The 18,344-nt window shown below is 38.3% G+C and overlaps 2 protein-coding genes across 3 annotated transcripts in view; one reads left to right on the forward strand and one right to left on the reverse strand.

The window, feature by feature from the left end:
- LOC127655909 (calcium-transporting ATPase type 2C member 1) overlaps nt 1–9,621 on the forward strand; it is a 49,799-nt gene extending 40,178 nt beyond the window's left edge. For both annotated transcript variants that reach the window (XM_052143965.1, XM_052143966.1), the window contains exons 25-27: nt 149–244; nt 1,803–1,944; nt 6,149–9,621. In XM_052143965.1, the coding sequence (XP_051999925.1) occupies nt 149–244; nt 1,803–1,944; nt 6,149–6,270 (360 nt within the window). In that variant the 3' untranslated portion in view covers nt 6,271–9,621. The remainder of the gene's footprint in view (nt 1–148; nt 245–1,802; nt 1,945–6,148) is intronic.
- Nucleotides 9,622–9,643: 22 nt separating this feature from the next.
- On the reverse strand, nt 9,644–15,150 carry aste1a (asteroid homolog 1a). Its single transcript, XM_052143967.1, has 5 exons — nt 15,037–15,150; nt 12,934–14,247; nt 12,102–12,315; nt 10,735–10,894; nt 9,644–10,083 (listed from the first exon to the last, which is right to left on the reverse strand). The coding sequence occupies exons 2-5, from the start codon at nt 14,233–14,235 to the stop codon at nt 9,651–9,653; spliced, it is 2,109 nt and encodes a 702-aa protein (XP_051999927.1). The 5' UTR covers nt 14,236–14,247; nt 15,037–15,150; the 3' UTR covers nt 9,644–9,650.
- Nucleotides 15,151–18,344: the final 3,194 nt, after the last annotated feature.

The following is an 18,344-nucleotide window of genomic DNA, read 5'->3' on the forward strand; positions in this document are numbered from 1 at the left end:
TTTTTATTTTTTTTACCACTTCACTTCAGGGTCCTGTAGTTTAATGGAGTAGAGCAGTACATTTCAATTATCACAGTCTTGTCTTGATGGCTGTCTGATATAAATTTACTGGTTTTGTTTTTGTGTATTTTTTATTAATTTTTTTCAGCTGCGGGACAATGAGATCACACCACGGGACACCACCATGACGTTTACTTGTTTCGTGTTCTTCGATATGTTCAACGCTCTCAGTTCCAGATCACAGGTATAAGCACTTCATTGCTCCTTTAAACACTTCTGCAGAAGATACTGTATAAGAACCACAAGTATATTTCCTGTTTACTTTTATACTGGGGCAGATTAGGGTGCCCTGAAGAACTTGGGGTGAACAGCATCTTAAACATTGCCATCTGCTGTAAGAAGTCAGAATCTTCTTGTTTCAAAAGCTCAAAAGTGCAGAATCCCTTTCATAATTTTTAGTTCGTTATCAACCCTTTAAGCTCCGATTTGGCCCACGGAGGAAAAAAAATTATTATCAAAATATTAACAAGTGCGATCTTGACCAACTAAAGCTTAGAAGCTGTACTTTATTATACATGTAGGAATTTTAACCAAAATTGAACACTTTGTTTTGAAATTTGCAGAAAATTCAGAAGTGTTCCGTTTTTATAATTTATTAATAATTTTGCACTGCACATTTTATTGTAAAAACATAAAAATAATCAAATAGCCATGTGTCATATGTCAATGGAAAGCTCTCAAAGAGTAGAATGCTACCAGCCTGATCGGTATAATCACGTTACATGTGTACATATAAGCAGTGTTTTTCGCTTATAACGTAAAATGCCCCATATCATACTGGGGATTCCCGTTAAAACGAGTCCACACACAATATAATGAGATGCATAGATCATTAGATAATCCACATCAAGCACAATGTGTACACTGCACATAATGTGCTATCTGGCTAAAAACACATTAGCTTTTCTGGATCAGATGACTTAATTGGAAATATAGTATGTTGTCCAGCGTCATGGAACACTAAACCAAATGTATTCGGATTCAGATCGCTTCAACCAGAGGTGGACTCATGCCTGCATGCTTTGGAGGGAGTGGATTGTTGTATTTCCATGTGTAATTAGTTCTTATGTACATTTATTGTGTTTTATTTGTTTTGTAGAGGCTTTCGGACATTTGGAGACATTTTTGGACACTAGGATTAATAATATTTGTAATGCTGTATTTTTTGATTGCTTTGTCTTATCAACACAACATTTTACTCAGTTGAAGGTGACGATTGGGAACAAAACAAAAGCAGTTTCTCAGACCTACCTGAAAAAGAACAAATATTTTACTTTTTTATTCTGATTTTACACACACACACACACACACACACACACATATATATAAAACATCTCAGGGTGTAAATAATTTATCATACACGTTTAAAAATGGTTGCTTTTGAATGATACCAAACAATTGACCATCATTGCTTTTTTGTAGAGCTATAAGCCTTTAATTTTGGGCATGACACTAAAACAGGAAATCATTAGAAACACCTGTGCAGAGACAGCTGTAAGTAAACCTTAGGTTGAAGAATTCTTCCCCCAAAAGTGTTACAACTGGGGCTCTGTGGCACAAAACATTTCTCTGTTCAAGCATCCTAACCAGCCTGACAAACCAACATTGGTTATGCTAATGACATGAGTTTGGAGCAGGGCTTTGGAAGATGGTCATTATTTTTGCAATTTCATTTAGTGCCTTTAAGGCACACCTTTAATGTCAGTCAATCATCAGAGGCCACTGTTTTTCTCATCCTGCAGACGCGGATGGTGCATGAGATGGGCTTATGCAGTAACAGGATGTTCTGCTACGCTGTGCTGGGCTCTATCATGGGCCAACTCCTGGTCATCTATTTCCCTCCTCTGCAGAAGGTCTTTCAAACTGAGAGCCTCAGCATTTTAGGTATGCAACGTCCACTGTACACAATTTTTCTTTTAGCATATCATGTATATTGGCACATCGAAATACTTCGTTTTAAAGCAATATCACACAAGCAAGAGTCACAGCTGCACTGTTATTGAATTGCTTGTGAAATATCAGCTCTCTGGTAACACCACACAGTGGTGCTAGAATGTTTGTGAACACTTCAGAATTTTCTGTATAAATATGACCTAAAACATTATCAGATTTTCACACATGTCCTAAAAGTAGATAAAGAAAACCCAATTAAACAAATGAGACAAAAATATTATACATGGCCTTTTACTTATTGAGGAAAAGTATCCTATATTACATTTCATGGGTTCCCTGTTTTATTTAAAGAACAGGGATCTATCAAAGTCTGATTTCACAACACATGTTTATGGAATTATATTATGGCACAAACAAAGGAGATTTCTGAGGACTTCAGAAAAAGAGTTGTTAATGCTCATCAGGCTGGAAAAGGTTCCAAAACCATCTCTAAAGGTTTTGGACTCCTCCAATCCACAGTCAGACAGATTGTGTTCAAATGGATGAAATTCAAGACCATTGTTACCCTCCCCAGTAGTGGTGGACCAACAAGGATCACTCCAATAGCAAGGCGTGTAATAGTCTGCGAGGTCACAAAGGAACCCATGGTAAACTCTTAAGCAACTAAAGGCCTCTCTCACATTGGCTAATGTTACTGATCATGAGTCCACCATCAGGAGAACACTGAACATGCATGACAGGTTGCAAGGAGAAAGCCGCTGCTCTCCAAAAAGAACATTGCTGCCTGTCTGCAGTTTGCTAAAGATCATGTCGACAGGCCAGAAGGCTATTGGGATTTTTTTTGTGGACTGATGAGACCAAAAAATAACTTTTTTGTTTAAATGAGAAGCATTATCTTTGGAGAAAGGAGAACACTGCATTCCAGCTTAAGATCCTTATCCCATCTGTGAAACATGGTGGTGGTATTATCATGGTTTGGGCCTGTTATTCTGCACCTTGGCCAGGACGGGTTGCACATCATTGATGGAACAATGAATTCTGAATTCTACCAACGAATTCTAAAGGAAAATGTCTTGACATCTGTCCATGAACTGAATTTCAAAAGAAAGTGGGTCATGCAGCAAGACAACGACCATAAGCACACAAGTTTGTCTACCAAAGAGTGGTTGTTGTGACCTCAAGATATTTGAAAAAGGAAAGGTAACGTACATAATCAAAAATGAGTGAACAAGGCCACTGCTGTGAACTAAATTTATGAATTCACGCAGGACAACGTATAAACAAAATCAAACGACGTACCAACCAATGTATTTAACGTGGAATTTTTTTTTTTTTAAGAGTTACGAAAATGTTAAGTATAGTAAGACAATAACACATAAAGACGCTGCTTTGCTGGCTGGCTCAAGTCTGTCTCTCTTTTCTCCTCCTCGGCGTCTTCTATCTGCCAATTTCAATCAGCTAACTCAACATGTGTGTCAACTTAAGAGAAAAAGATCATGTGCACTCGGAGATGGAGAGAAAGAGAGCATATCTGCCACAATATTATCACTCCCCTTCTTGTGCTTAATCTCTAAATTATATCTCTTGAGCAATCAATGCCCAACACATTAAGTGCTGGTTATGGTTGTACATGCGTGACAAGATAACCAACGGATTGTGGTCAGTAAAAACCACAACTGGTACAGATACTGACCCCAGATACACATCAAAGTGCTGTAGAGCAAAAACATTGCCAGTGTCATCGTCTCGATGGTTGAATAGTTCAACTGATGCCGATTGAACTTAGTGGAGAAGTAAGACACAGGATGAGAAAGCCCATCAGCACCATCCTGCAAGAGGACAGCTCCCGCTCCTGTCGTGCTCGCATCCACCTCTAGTTTGCATGGCTGTAACAGATCAGGGGACAACACTGGAGCACAACAAAGAAGAGACTTAACACAAGTAAAAGTATGTTGACATTCATCAGATCAATAGAAAGACATTTTAGGACTGCATAAAGCTGTCAAAGGTGCAACAACTATAGAGAAGTTTTTACAAATACACCTATAATACCCAGCCATTTCCAAAAATTGCCTCAGTTCCGGCCAAGTAGTGGGAGCAGGATAAGACAAAATAGCAGTTACTTTAGCTTCTAGTGGTCGTACTTTTCCTCGGCCAACCTGCTTGCCTAAGTAAGTAACAGTTACTTTCACAAACTCTAACTTTTTCAAATTAAGCATGAGGGACGCAGTAGAGAGTCGACTAAAAACGGTGCATAATGTTTCCATATGCTCCTCCCAGGTGGACGAATAAATCACCACATCATCCAGATACACGTTACACTGTCCCACATCTCTTAAAACCAACTCCATTAAACGCTGGAAAGTCGCCGGCACATTACACAAACCGAAAGCCATTCTTGTATATTGCGCAGAATGATCAGGCATAACAAAAGTAGCAATGTCAGAAGCATGTCGAGTCAATGGGACTTGCCAGTAACCTTTCAAAAGATCTAATTTTGTAATAAACTGCGCAGTTCCAATAATGTCAATACAATCTTCAACTCGCGGTAGTGGAAAAACATCAGGCACAGTCACCGCACTCACTCTTCGAAAATCGGTAATCTTGTTTCGGGACTAAAACACAAGGAGAACTCCATGGGCTTTGATTTGTCTTTGCAAACTTATTCTGTAACAAGTATTCTACTTCTGCTTTCATTACCTCATGGCGATAAACATGTTGTTTAATAGGTGAAGCAGCAAACACATCAATATCATGCTGAAGGACTGAAGTACATGAAGGAACATCATTAAACAGCAGGATAACTTTTAATCAATACAATAATATCGGGCTTTGGATCAGCCTGTATATAAGACAATTTATCCTGTAAAGAATTCAAAATCTCAGTTATTCAAACAACTTCCAGTGAACATCTCACAATGTACTTCCAAACCATTATCGCTAATCTGAGCGTTAGAAAAGGACAACACTGGTCCTACGTTTTCCTTAAATTAACTTATTTCAGAAATGTTATTCGTCTCATCAGATTTACCTGATTGTTCGGAATACAATTTCAACATGTTCACATGGCATAAACGGGTCTTACTATGACGGTCCGGTGTATGAATTACATAATCGGTATCGTTCAATTTACTCTTTACAATGTAAGGCCCTGAAAAACGTGCTGCAAGAGGCAAAGGAAGCAATAACAAAACCTTTTCCCCTGGTTTAAAACTTTGCAGAATTGCACTCTTATCATATTGCCATTACATTTTCTCTTGTGAAAGAGAGAGTGCATCTTTTGCTGCAGCACACGCTCTATGTAATCAATCATGACATTGCGTGACGAAATCAAGCACATTTGTTTCTGGCCCTTGACCTACTGAGAGAAATTGATCTTTTAAAACCTGTAAAGGTCCCCACACATTGTGGCCAAAAACTAATTCAGTTGGACTAAATCCAAGAGACTCCTGTCTTGCATCATGAGCGGCAAACAACACCGGCGGAACTCCAAATATTCCTAAGCACCTTGTGATTCAGGATGGTATGCACTGGATACCGCATGGGAAATACCTAAAGCTCGCAATGTTTTTCGAAAAACATTTGACAAAAAATTGGACCCTTGACCAGTTTGATCTATCTTTGGAAGTCCAAAAATAGTGAAGAATTTCACAAGCGCCTTCATAACCGAAGCTGCCGTGATCTTGTGCAACGGAATCACCTCTGGAAATCCTGTTGCCACACACATTACTGTTAAGAGTTACTGATACCCCATTTTAGTATGTGGAAGTGGACAGACACAGTCAACAATTACCCGTACAAATGGTTCGCCAACCACTGGAATTGGATAAAGCGGAGCAGGCGACACCACTTGATTTGGCTTACCAGCCATTTGACACGTGTGACATGTTTTACAATATCGGGATACCTCCGTTTTTAAGCCTGGCCAAAAGCGGATTTTGTTATGTTACAGCCTTATTCCAAAATGTATTAAATTCATTATTTTTCTCAAAATTCTACAAACAATACCCCATAATGACAACGTGAAAGAAGTTTGTTTGAAATCTTGTCTGCATCATATTTGTGCAGAAATATAGAACATTCTGAAGGGTTCACAAAGTTTCAAGCACCTCTTTACTTGTATAATTGGCAGCCAAACATAATTAATATGATTTAATTTTATCTGTTCACTGATTTAAGTACCATATCCCCACAGATCTGCTATTCTTGGTGGGCCTCACATCCTCTGTGTGCGTGGTGTCTGAGGTTATAAAGAAATTAGAGAGACTCAAAGGTGGAGAGAAAACTACTGACAATGATGATTTCCATGATGTATGACGCATATTGTGTCACATGCAGAGAATGTTTGGAGTGGCTTGAAGGGTGACTGGGTGTTGTTTGGAATGTCGTCTGGGCTGGTCTCATACCATACAATACAAATAGGAGTGAGCCGTCGAATCCAACCTGTATGTACAGTTCCTTTTTGGGGTCATCATGACCAGCAAAAATGGAGCTGATTGTGGAAGAATGCACTGGCCTGTGCCCTTGGAGATGCTTTGGAGTGCTGCTTTATGGCTGTACTACTACCTGTGGGATCTGGACAAACTTAATTTATAAGATACTGTATCTGTCCATACAGTGGCTGTCTTGATTTCATGATTTAAATGATGTATTATGTTTTATATATACATGTGTGTGTGTGTGTGTGTGTGTGTGTGTGTGTGTATATATATATATACATACATATATATACATATACACACACATATACATACACATTCTGGCGGCCAAAGGTTTGGAATAATGTACAGATTTTGCTGTTTTGGAAGGAAATTGGTACTTTAATTCACCAAAGTGACATTCAACTGAACACAAAGTATATTCAGGACATTACTGATGTAAAAAACAGCCCCATCACTATTTGAAAAAAATAATCTTTTATCAAATCTAGACAGACCTCATTTCCAGCAGCCATCACTCCAACACCTTATCCTATATCAGAGTCTCTAGTTTGAGAAATAGATGCCTCACAGGTCTTCAGCTGACAAAGAAACACAGACATTGGACAGTAGTTCATTGGAAAAGAGTGTTATGGATCTTAACTCCATTGAGCATTTGTGGGATCAGCTAGAGTTAGGTGTGTGAGAAGTGCCCGAAAAGACTGTCAAGTGCTACAGGAAGTGTGGGGTGAAATGTCACCTGAGTATCTGGACAAACTGACAGCTACAATGCCATGGATTTGCAAAGCTGTCATTGCTGCACGTGGATGATTTTTTTGATGTGAACTTGTTTAAGAATTTATTTTTTATTTTTTTCAAATTGTAAAATATACACTGTGATCAGTTGAATGCCACTTTTGTGCATAAAAGTACCAATTAATTTCCATAAGAGCAAAATCTGTACATTATTCCAAACTTATGAGCTTGTGTGTGTGTATATGTATATATAATTATTATTAAAAGTATTTGGTCTTTTTAAAACCTTTCTTTTGAAAATTTCTGGTTAGAGGCTTGTGGAACAATATGGAAAATACCTTTTATGCATTCAAATTCTAAATAATGCTTTAATAATCATTTATTTTCTTTGCATAGGAGAATGCTGTAAATCTGTGTTCATGAGTAGATGATTATTTCAGTGTACGATGGAACGGACCACTTAAAATCATGTTTTAGGTCACCATACTTGTTACACTGACAACTGGATAAGCATAATTTTACATACATGGTTATACATTCATTTTATAACACCATGAAACAGCCAGACTGTAGAGACTGGACTATACACTGCAAAAGTCAGATTTTATAATCTGCATCTACTTATTTTGGAAGATTATAGGAGCCACCTTAATGATGGCATTGAGATTACAGGGTTCCATTTTATGATTGCTTCCAAGGCACATGCACTACAAGTTTGAAGCCTTTAAAATGTACAAATACCCAATTCTCAGTTCAAGAGTACTTGCACCTTTTCCCCCAATTTGGAATGCCCAATGTGCTCGAAATCCTACGGTCAGCGGAGGACGAATCTCAGTTGCCTCAGTGTCTGAGACCATCAATCCGCGCACATCACGTGGCTTGTTGAGTGCATTACCGCAGAGACACAGCATGTGTGGAGGCTTCATGCTATTCTCCGCGGCATCCACGCACAACTCACCATGCCCCCCACAGAAAGCGAGAACCACATTATAGTGACACTAGACAACTAGAGGTTACCCCATGGGACTCTACCCTCCCTAGCAACCGGGCCAATTTGGTTGCTTAGGAGACCTGGCTGGAGTCACTCATTATGCCCTAGATTCGAACTCACAACTTCAGGGGTGGTAGTCAGCGCCTTTACTCGCTGAGCAAAGGATTGCTTTTCCTATCCTGTTATATAATATCTTGCCATCTTAGGTGAACAATTTGTAGTACATTAAATTATACTGATTTATTTGTTGGTTAAATGGTTGATCATTTGATTAAATGTTGAAGTGCAGAATTATTGAATAGACCCCTCCTTAAACCCCCATGCTGAAAACCCTCAGTGCAGCCCATCATATTACTTAATTTCCTTTTGCCAGCATGGTCTTGTTACTGAGGGACACCTAAAAATGTGTTTTTGCAGTATGTAATAATATTTCTTCTCTGGTATTGATGGCCACTTTGACCATATTTATTAATTAGTGGAAAGTAGTGGTCGCCCATTCTGTTTTCAAGCACAGTTCTTGCTGTGAGAAATCACAGCAACATAATTGTATAGTAAAGTACTTGTATATACAAGACATGAAGGGTGACAGGTTAAAGATGATTTTATTTGGCATTTTTTGTTTTCTCTATTTTTAAGATTATATTTATTTGATTGTGGTTTGCACAGCCAAAACCAGAAATCTGTTGTGGTTATTTCAAAACACAATTGTACAATAAAATTTTTACAAATTTAAAAAATACTTTGTATTTGATGTTGTCGATCTTTGTGTAGTATGCTTACATCAATTAAACATGCCTTTTGCAAGAAACATAAATCAAAAGATTCCAAAATTTGGCACATTTTGGAGAATACTTCAATAGATGCTGTACATTTCATAAATTAATAACACAACTGTACATTTAAGGACTACAAGAGCTTGGTGAGTTTCAAGAGTGTTATAGGCATAAAGTGATTTAAAGTCTTATGTTGGCAAACATAAACTGTCCATTCAATTATATTACATACTAAAGTGCATTGTAAAAACCTCTCATAATGAGGAAATAAGAACCAGTGTTTTCAGACTCATTCAGTTTGTAAAAACAAACTGAGATTGTGTATAAAGTGATGCATGCTGTAAGTACAGTGGACATCTTTTGGGGTAAACCATTCTGGAGAATTTAAAAGCAGAAATGCAAAGATCAGAATTGTTAAAGCTCTTGCATCAGTTCTCCTGTATAAGCATGTGTTATTTGCTTTACTGTAGTTATGCATCATCAAAATAAATCATATGTAATTTCTGTTTGCTCTACGTATACAGTATTTTGCAGATACATCAAGCAAAAGTTACCTGCTTTATTGCCTTTACATGGCAATGAAAGGAGTTAAAAGATTGTACATACATTTATTTAGACTAGGTTAAGTCTCATGTTAACACTTTGCATAAGTGCATTACTGTAAATGCTATTTTGTTTGTTTTTTAAAAACTGAGGGAAGAGTCAAAACCCCATCTTCCCAGATTGTTCCAGCAACTTTGAATTGCTTTTGGGAGATATCTAAGCAATATATTCAAAGCATCTCCTCTCGTATTTCTTAGAGGGATAAGTATCATTGCGTGATTTGGACTTGTGTCTGGTACGGATGGTAAAAGGACATTCAAGCATCTCGGTCTTCGCCTTACTCCTGCCTTTTCCATTAAGATCATCATCATCCTCAATATCCTCATGCATTAAATGTTCATACAAGCTGCTCAGTTCGTCAATGGGCTTATTTTGATGTCTGTAGCCATTAGGAGTTTTGCCAGCAGTTCTGTGCCCATTCCTGTTACTCATTTTCAAAATGCCATCCTTATCCATCAAGCTCAGCACTGCATCCTTCAACTGTCTGAACAGCTGCTCAGCATAGGAACCGCTCACCAGCAGAGTATCTGGAGTGATGCCTCTGCTGAGCTCTCGAACAGTCTTGTGCACCAGTGTTCCACGGTACAGGCTAAACACCGGAGAGAGGAAAACATTTAGTTGTAGTAGTGACTGAGTAAATGACAGCAGTATATTTGGAATACCATACTGCCATACTACTCTTATCTACAGTATGCTTGATGTCCCATTTACATTGTGTCAAATGATACGGAAGTATGGTTTATATATATATATGTTTATATATATATATATATATATATATATATATATATATATATATAAAACCATACTTCCGTATCATTTGACATATATATATATATATATATTAATTATAGACTGCCAAGAGTTAAGATGTTTTAACAGAAAATTTCATAAAAAATGCAAATAACTATTTTTATATCTGATGAGATACCTGGATGACACACTTAATTAAACATGCACATGTTAATAAGGTCATGACTCATGTGATATCAACATAACATACTACTTGTATACTGTTTCACATACCATTTTTCAAAAAACATTATGTAATATTCAGTGCATACTGTGCAGAATGCTATAATCAGTATGCCAGCATTCCAATCCGAACATAAGGTTACAGATAACTAGATTATCTAGGTAACCCGGAGATCAAAATGACAAAAGTCAACCCAGAGCAAGATATTAAAATAATGAGTAAAGGTTTTCTCAATGGTTTTTGAGAAATAAAATAATGTTGTACCTTGCACACTCTGGTTCTTGTAGTGGATTACACAGTAAACGATTGAGATGGAGACTCCATAATAGGCAGGATTGCCACTGGCTGTATAGATGAGCTACTTCGTGGTCCAAAGGGATGCTTTCCTGGTGAATTTGCATTTTTTTGAGGCTCAACAGCGTGTCTAAAACCAAACCCCCCAAAATATCAACATATAAACTTTTTTAAAGCAACATAACAACATAAGTTTTTTTTATAATGATTCAATACACAAACTTCTTGAAGACAGAATGGGCATGACAAATGCATGGAGAGAGATTGCAGTTTTCATGAAGTCAGATTAGATCACTTGTCACCAAAAGTGTAAGGGGAGCCGTGACAAGTTTAATAAGGCAAAGAAGCTATGCTGCACTAAAAGCTGCAATCCACAGAAAGACCTGCATTTTTGGCATTACTTCCATGGCTGGAACTGTACGTTAAACACGGAATGCCACCCTCAATAAAACTAATTTTAAAATGGTGCCACGCTTGGTATAAACGATGTTGTTTTAGTTAGTCTAGGAAAAAAAAATTGTCTTCTTTCATAATATTAATTATTCTTGAGTTTCACAGAGAACTGAAATGGTACCTGGAGGATTTCCAGTGGGTTCAGCTGGTGTGGCAGCTGAGGAACCCCAAATGGGACCACAAATTTACATAACAGATTGTAATAGATTTGCACTACGTGTGTGTATGTGTGTATGCTTGAAGGTGAGTGTATGTAAGTATATGTATACTTATTTATTTTGTATTCTTTTTTGTTTTAATTACCTATGTCTTGCTGCTGTTTTTGGTATTGTTTGTATTGTTGTACACTGGAAGCTCCTGTCACCAAGACAAATTCCTTGTATGTGTAAGCATACTTTGCAATAAATCTGATTCTGATTCTGAGTATCTTTTCATTTTAACAGTGCAAAACCCTCAGGAGAACCTCTAGGTAACCTGTTGAATGTGCCTCACCTATCCCATAGGTTACTCAACAAACTGGAATATCTATTTCAAGTCTCTCAAAGACTTTCCTTTATGATATTACTGGTGGTTGGCAGTCTTTAGAGTTCTTGCAGGAACTTATTGGTTCTGAGTGCCTTAGAGAACTACCCCTTTTAAAGGCTTTCCAAAGGGATCTACCAGTGCAGCTGAGATTATTTACACTGACAACTAGATAAGAGAGATACCCCAAATAATGTCTCAAGAATATTTTATTTTGTCAGTGTAAGATTTGTTGTGTTTTGGATACTGGTTTGATGGTGTACACACCAGGCAGTATCTCACCAGGTTGAAGGGAAAACCTATACTTTATTTTTGACATGATAGAAGTACATCTTTCTGTAATTAGATTTTGACGTCAGTACCTTTTTGTTTGTTGGGTAAACTGCAGAGCTTTCCATAGACCATGCCCAATAGCAGGCTCCAAAGATGCACTTGGCTCGGCTGAGGTTGTGCGTTTGCCATCCAGTAGTGTGTCACAAACACTTGCAGCTGGAGATCAAGGGGGATTGCTTTTAATTTATCAATCGGCACACCCAAAGTGTCCAAGAGAACCTGAAGCCGCACGTTGTGTGGTTCCTAGAGATGCCAGAAAGACAGAAATCAAGAATTTACAGATCGATTTGAAGATTTTTGTAATCTATAAAATGAGATTTGAAGCACCATTTAGGGTTCCTCATGTGCAGAATGTTTTGGAGATCCTCCAGCCACTCTTTAAAGGAGCCTCAAATAATCTATTTATGTACTCAAGGAGCCTTGAAGCCTTTCCCTTATGATGGTGTTACTGAAGGATCCACTAACAGTCCTTAGAATTCTTTAATTCTTGTAGGAACTAAGGGAGTATTTAGATCTCCAGAGGGTTCTGCCGCTGTGGCAATCATATGGTGGCTCCAATATCTTTTAATTTAAGAAAAAGCCACTTGAGCCACTCAAGTCTTAAATGTCCTATTTTGTACTATAATAACTTTTTTGATATTTCAAGTGCATCAAAACCTTTAGCTAATGATGGTCTTACTGAAGGGACTATTTCTCAGAGAACTGAAAGGGTGCCTAGCGGTTCTCCATATGGCAGTGTGAGGAACCAAAACAGGTGCTTTGTGTATCTTTTCTTTTTTATTTTATTTCTCATTACAAGTTAAATACACTGCAGCTTGTATGAATAAAATTAGTGTAACAAAAGTGCTGAGACATCTTTACCTTCCATAATGTTTCCAGTCGAAGTCCTGCATTTACCCTCGTCTCTATGACTTCAACTTTTGAACAGGTTAGTCTTAATTTTTTCCTGTCGTACTCCTCTACATAACACTTGCTTGTGCCAGTAGACTCTTTATCAGCTGCCATGAGTTTGTCTTCTGTTTGCTGTTCTCCCAACAAGAGTAAACCATAAAGCACTTGTCGTATGGCATGAGAGGTTTCATTGCTACTGGGGAGCTCAAAATCTTCAACCTGGGGTCTCATAATGTTCCTTTGCAATACCAGAACATCAATAATGGAGGAGCTCATTCTTCCTTCAAGCAGGGGACACAGGGTCCAGTTAGGTAGGACTCGCAGTGGACCGGATGTTTGTGGAACTTTCTTTGAGATGAAGAACTGGGCAAGAGAACCGGAGATTAGCTTATACTCCTTGATGGCCTCAAACAGTGCTTTACCGACAAAGTCCTTTTCTTTGTCTGTAGTTAGCTTAAGCAAATCAACTATGGCCTCTTCTGGACCTGCAAACTTGGATAACCAGTGAAGCAAGCCATCAATACGGGCAAACTTCCAATCTTGTACTGAGTGCTGCTCCCAACTCAGATTTCTGATATTTTGCAGCTTCGTATAATCATTGCCTAAAATGGGGGCGACGAGTGGGAGAAGATCCTTGTTCATATGGTTAAAAGATGCACATACATTTTCCACGGAAAAATATTTGGTTGGGATGAATTTTTTGTTTGACTGGCTGTCCACTTCTACTTCTCTCCAATGAAAATATGTGATTGGCAAGACTCCAGCCTCGAGGTTGAATATATAAAAATCACTGTCATTGGAGAGAATTGGACAATTCCACTCTTTAGCCAAAGCAGCAATCTCCCAATCGGCCTCTTGAAGGCACTCAACAAGTGGTACCTTTAGTTTATGAAGGACCTGTCTGAACACATCTTTAATGAGAATAGGGAGGACTGAGTCTTTTGATCCCATAGACAGGTCATAGGCTTGTTGTATTTTGTCCTTACTTCGTTCCATGAGAGTGTCAAATTTTTTGTTAGTGTGATCGGCCCCACCATCAAGTACAACAAAAGGGCTAATGTCACAGGCTGTGAGGTTCTCGAAAAATTGTTTGATAATTTCTTCAAAGGCGTCATAATCTCCTCCATGCATCTGATCCAATTTACACTGAAAGTACAAGCTATAGTAAAAGTTACATCCATCAATTATTAGTTTACTGCCTCTGAATGGATGGTCCCTCAAAAAATTTCTGTTGTTATTCTCAATGTAGCGCTTCAGTCCTTGGACTCCCATGTTGAGTAGTCTCTAAATGAAAGGTATATTAGTTGCTATATAAAAAAGAAAAATATATCTATCTATCAATCGACTGACTGAAGATACTGGGGCAATTTGTCACACAGGAAAGTTGTCACAAGGGCCAGCAATGGTCAGCAGTATAATTAAGGTATTTTTACCAAAAGGTTGAACAGTGTTCTCATGGGCAAGATCATTTTTGATAAATGTCAGATTGTGGCATGTTGTCACATTTGTTTGAAATTTTATGTTTATACAATTTTATTAATTCTAATATTTGTTGGCAAAAAGAGATATTGTATCTTAAAACTTTTTGCCGTCTCATGAAGTATTTTGTTTCCTAATGGTTTTATTTAGCTGAATAGCATTATTGGTTGTTTAATGGCAGTTTTCATTGTGACAATTTACCCCATGTAGCGTGACAATATTCCCTGCTATTGGGGCATGTTGTCACAAAAGGTCATCGTGTTTGCAATGAACTGTATAATTTCCCTGGACAATAAATAGTGAAAAAATTCACAGCTTTTTGGTAGCCATTATTGTATGCTATGTGGCTGTACAGAAATAGACTTCAAATCAATGAATAAACCTAGCTTGTGAAATATTCACTGTAATATTTGAAAATGAAATACATTTATACTTATTTATGATATTAAATGAAAATATGTTAACAACTTTACTATTATTTAAAATATTAATATACAATATAAAAAAAAAACTATTTTTATTTTTTTGTGATTTTATCTCTGTTGAGATATATATATATATATATATACACACACAAATATAAAAAAAACTCACCACAATCGATGAACGTATTTTCCCCGTGAAGCGTCTCGGAGCTGCATGTACCGTATTTGCATTCGATTTGCATTTCTGGATTGATATATAGCCTAATCCAGACTGGAAATCGAAATTTAGATGACGTAAAACCTTTAGCCAAAACCGAAACCTGGGAATCAACACGAGTGTCATGGAAACAAAATATTGCAACCCCGTTTTCTTGCGTGATCCTTTTGTCCACTGCCCTTTTAAAATATTGTTTTAAGGCTATAATCCAGTCCTTTAAATATAGTTAGCCTAGCATTGCTTTTATTTATTAATATAATTCAACCAGACTGGAAAGCGAAACTTAGATGACGTAAAACTTTTCGCCAAAACCGAAACCTGGGAATCAACACGAGTGTCATGGAAACAAAATATTGCAATAACCCTTTTAAAATATTGTTTTAAGGCTATAATCCATTCCTTTAAAATATAGTTAGCCTAGCATTGCTTTTATTTATTAATATAATTAATTCATACATATATATATGAATGACCATAACTTGAATCACTGAGTTTTCTATAGCCACATGAAATGCCTTCAAAAAGTATTCATGAAACATAATTTTTTATAGTTGTTCATATTGCAGGCTTGTTTCTAAAAGCTTAAAATTATATTTAATAAATGTTCAATATTAGAATAAATATATTGTCATTTTGCGCATTTATTTGCAGAAAATGACAACTGGTCAAAATAACAAAGATGCAGTGTTTTCAGACCTCGAATAATGCAAAGAAAACAAGTTCATATTCATTTTTAAACAGCACAATATTAATGTTTTAACTTAGGAAGAGTTCAGAAATTAATATTTGGTGGAATAACCCTGATTTTCAATCACAGCTTTCATGCATCTGGGCATGCTCTCTACCAGTCTTTCACATTGATGTTGGGTGACATTATGCCACTCCTGGTGCAAAAATTCAAGCAGACTGGTAGTGAGCATGCCAAGATTTTCTGCAAATAAATGCTCTAAATTACAATATTTTTATTTGGAATTTGGGAGAAATGTTGTCAGTACTTTAGAATATAACAAAAATGTTCATTTTACACCTATAAATAGTTAGTTCAGAGAAAATGATAATTTTGCCTTGGTCTTTTAATGTCTTCTAGAGATATATATACAGTATATATATATAACACTATATAGCAACAATAACGTCTGTCCCTACCTGATGTAGGGAGACTAGGGATCGTTCTTGGGAGCCCCAAAACACCTTCAAATCTTTGTGAAAAGGCCAATGAAAATTGGCGAGTGGAATTTGCATGCCACTCCTCCGGACATACGAGTATAAAAGGGAGCTGGAATGCAGGATTCATTCAGGTTTTGTGCTAAGGAGCTGAGACAAGATCTCGGACATTTCAGTGGGTAGTACAGCATTATGGCAAGAGGGACACAACGTCTCGTTGCCTCCATCAGGGAACGGAGATTACAACAGTAACCGAGACGTTCCCCTTCTATCACTCACTCGATGTTGTGTCGATGTAGTGACACTAGAGGTCCCTATATGAAATGGCACAACAGCTGAACTATGTTACGTGAACTGCAGATGCAGGTGTAAGCAGTCTACTGCGAGCGTAAGAACAGATGTTCTTCTGTAGAAGGGCTTTGATCTCTGCATGTAAGACGGTGGCGCTCTCGCCTTTAACTGACGTGAAGTGAACGCCGAGGGACCAGGGCGAACTGAATCACATAGCCGAGTCGGATGGTTCTGGCCAACCAGCGCAACAGGTCTGAGAGTGTTAGCCACATGTCCAAACTCTGTGCAAGGGGCACTAATGGAAGGATTGCATCCGACGTACCTGGGGGTGGGGTTTCAGGGCGGGGGGTTAGGAAATGCCACGTCGAGGAGCGACGCTCCAATCTGAGGTGGCAGTGCTGAGGATGTCCTCAAAGCACTTAACTTGCTCTGCATACCCGGCGTAAGGCGGGTCGGGGACTGAGGAGGAGGGCCTATTGGGCCATCCTCGAAACTCATCACCACCGGCTGGCCGGGGTACGGCGAACGAAAAGTGAAACAAAAGATTCTCCTCCTGGCCATCCAATGGGGGACCTCTTAGGGGTCTTGGCAGGGGGTGTCGACCTTCTGCAGGGGGCTATACACTATGGCCGAGAGCTTGGTTCGGACTGAGGCGGAGCCGCTTGGGCTTGTGTCGCTGCAGGGGTACGGCCTCAGCGAACAGACGGGGTGAGCACACAGCCACGCGGGGGCAAGATGTCTGTTGCTTCACCGCCGAGAATAGCTGGGCAAAATCCTCGACGGTGTCGCCGAAAAGGCAGACTTAGGAGATGGCCTCGTTCAGGAAACGTGCCTTGTCCGCGTCCCTAATCTCGATCAAGTTCAGCCACAGGTGGCGCTCCTGGACCACGAGTGTGGACATCGTCTGCCCGAGTGCCCGCGCCGTGACCTTTGTTGTGCGGAGGGCGAGGGTAGTCACTGAGCGCAGTTCTTATAGCACGTTGGGATCAGAACTACCCTCGTGCAGCTTTTTTAATGCCTTGGCCTGTAGGAGGGCCATAGCATGCATGGTGGAGGCGGCCTGACCGTATGCTTTACCTGACCGTATAACAGAAAATTATGCACCCTTTTCTGAAGTTTTTATTTTGAGTATTATCTTAATTGGACACTCAAAATGCATCTAACTGTCTAAAAATTATTTGCATTAGTTGATAAATTCTGCCCTTTAACTATTGCCCTTACTGTATACATAGGCGGAAATTGCGGATTGGGAGTGTCAGGACCCCCCCTATCTGAGGGTTATCCCCCCCTAAAATATCATTAAGATATGAGTATTGTAAATAATATAATGATATATTCTTAAAATAATTGTTTAAGAAATAAAATAATACAAATGCAAACGGGGCAACAACAAAAAAACCCTTGGTGTCCCCTTCAAAAATTGCTCTTGAAAATTGTTATGTTTATTGTCCCCCCCAACATTTTGATGAAATTTTCGCCCCTGACTGTATATATACATAATATCAATAAAACCTTTTACGCCAAGTGTGGGGTGAAAGGCTTCCTCACCACCTTTTCTTTTTTTATTTGAATCTGTTATTATTTATTTTCACACAAATGATTTTGCTGTATCAGTATTCAATAAAAAGAAATACATTCTTTCAATCTTGATACATTTTGTGACCAGAAAATCTAATTTTCTTAAGGTGTGCCTTTATACCTGTTGTACCCTTATTTTATTAGTCAGTCATTACATAATGTGTCTAACGCTTAAGTCAACTATGGTCATTCACCTTTAGAAGAGAAAAACTGATCAGCAGATAAAA

Source organism: Xyrauchen texanus, chromosome 15 (assembly GCF_025860055.1).
Source record: "Xyrauchen texanus isolate HMW12.3.18 chromosome 15, RBS_HiC_50CHRs, whole genome shotgun sequence".
Taxonomy (NCBI): Eukaryota; Metazoa; Chordata; class Actinopteri; order Cypriniformes; family Catostomidae; genus Xyrauchen; species Xyrauchen texanus.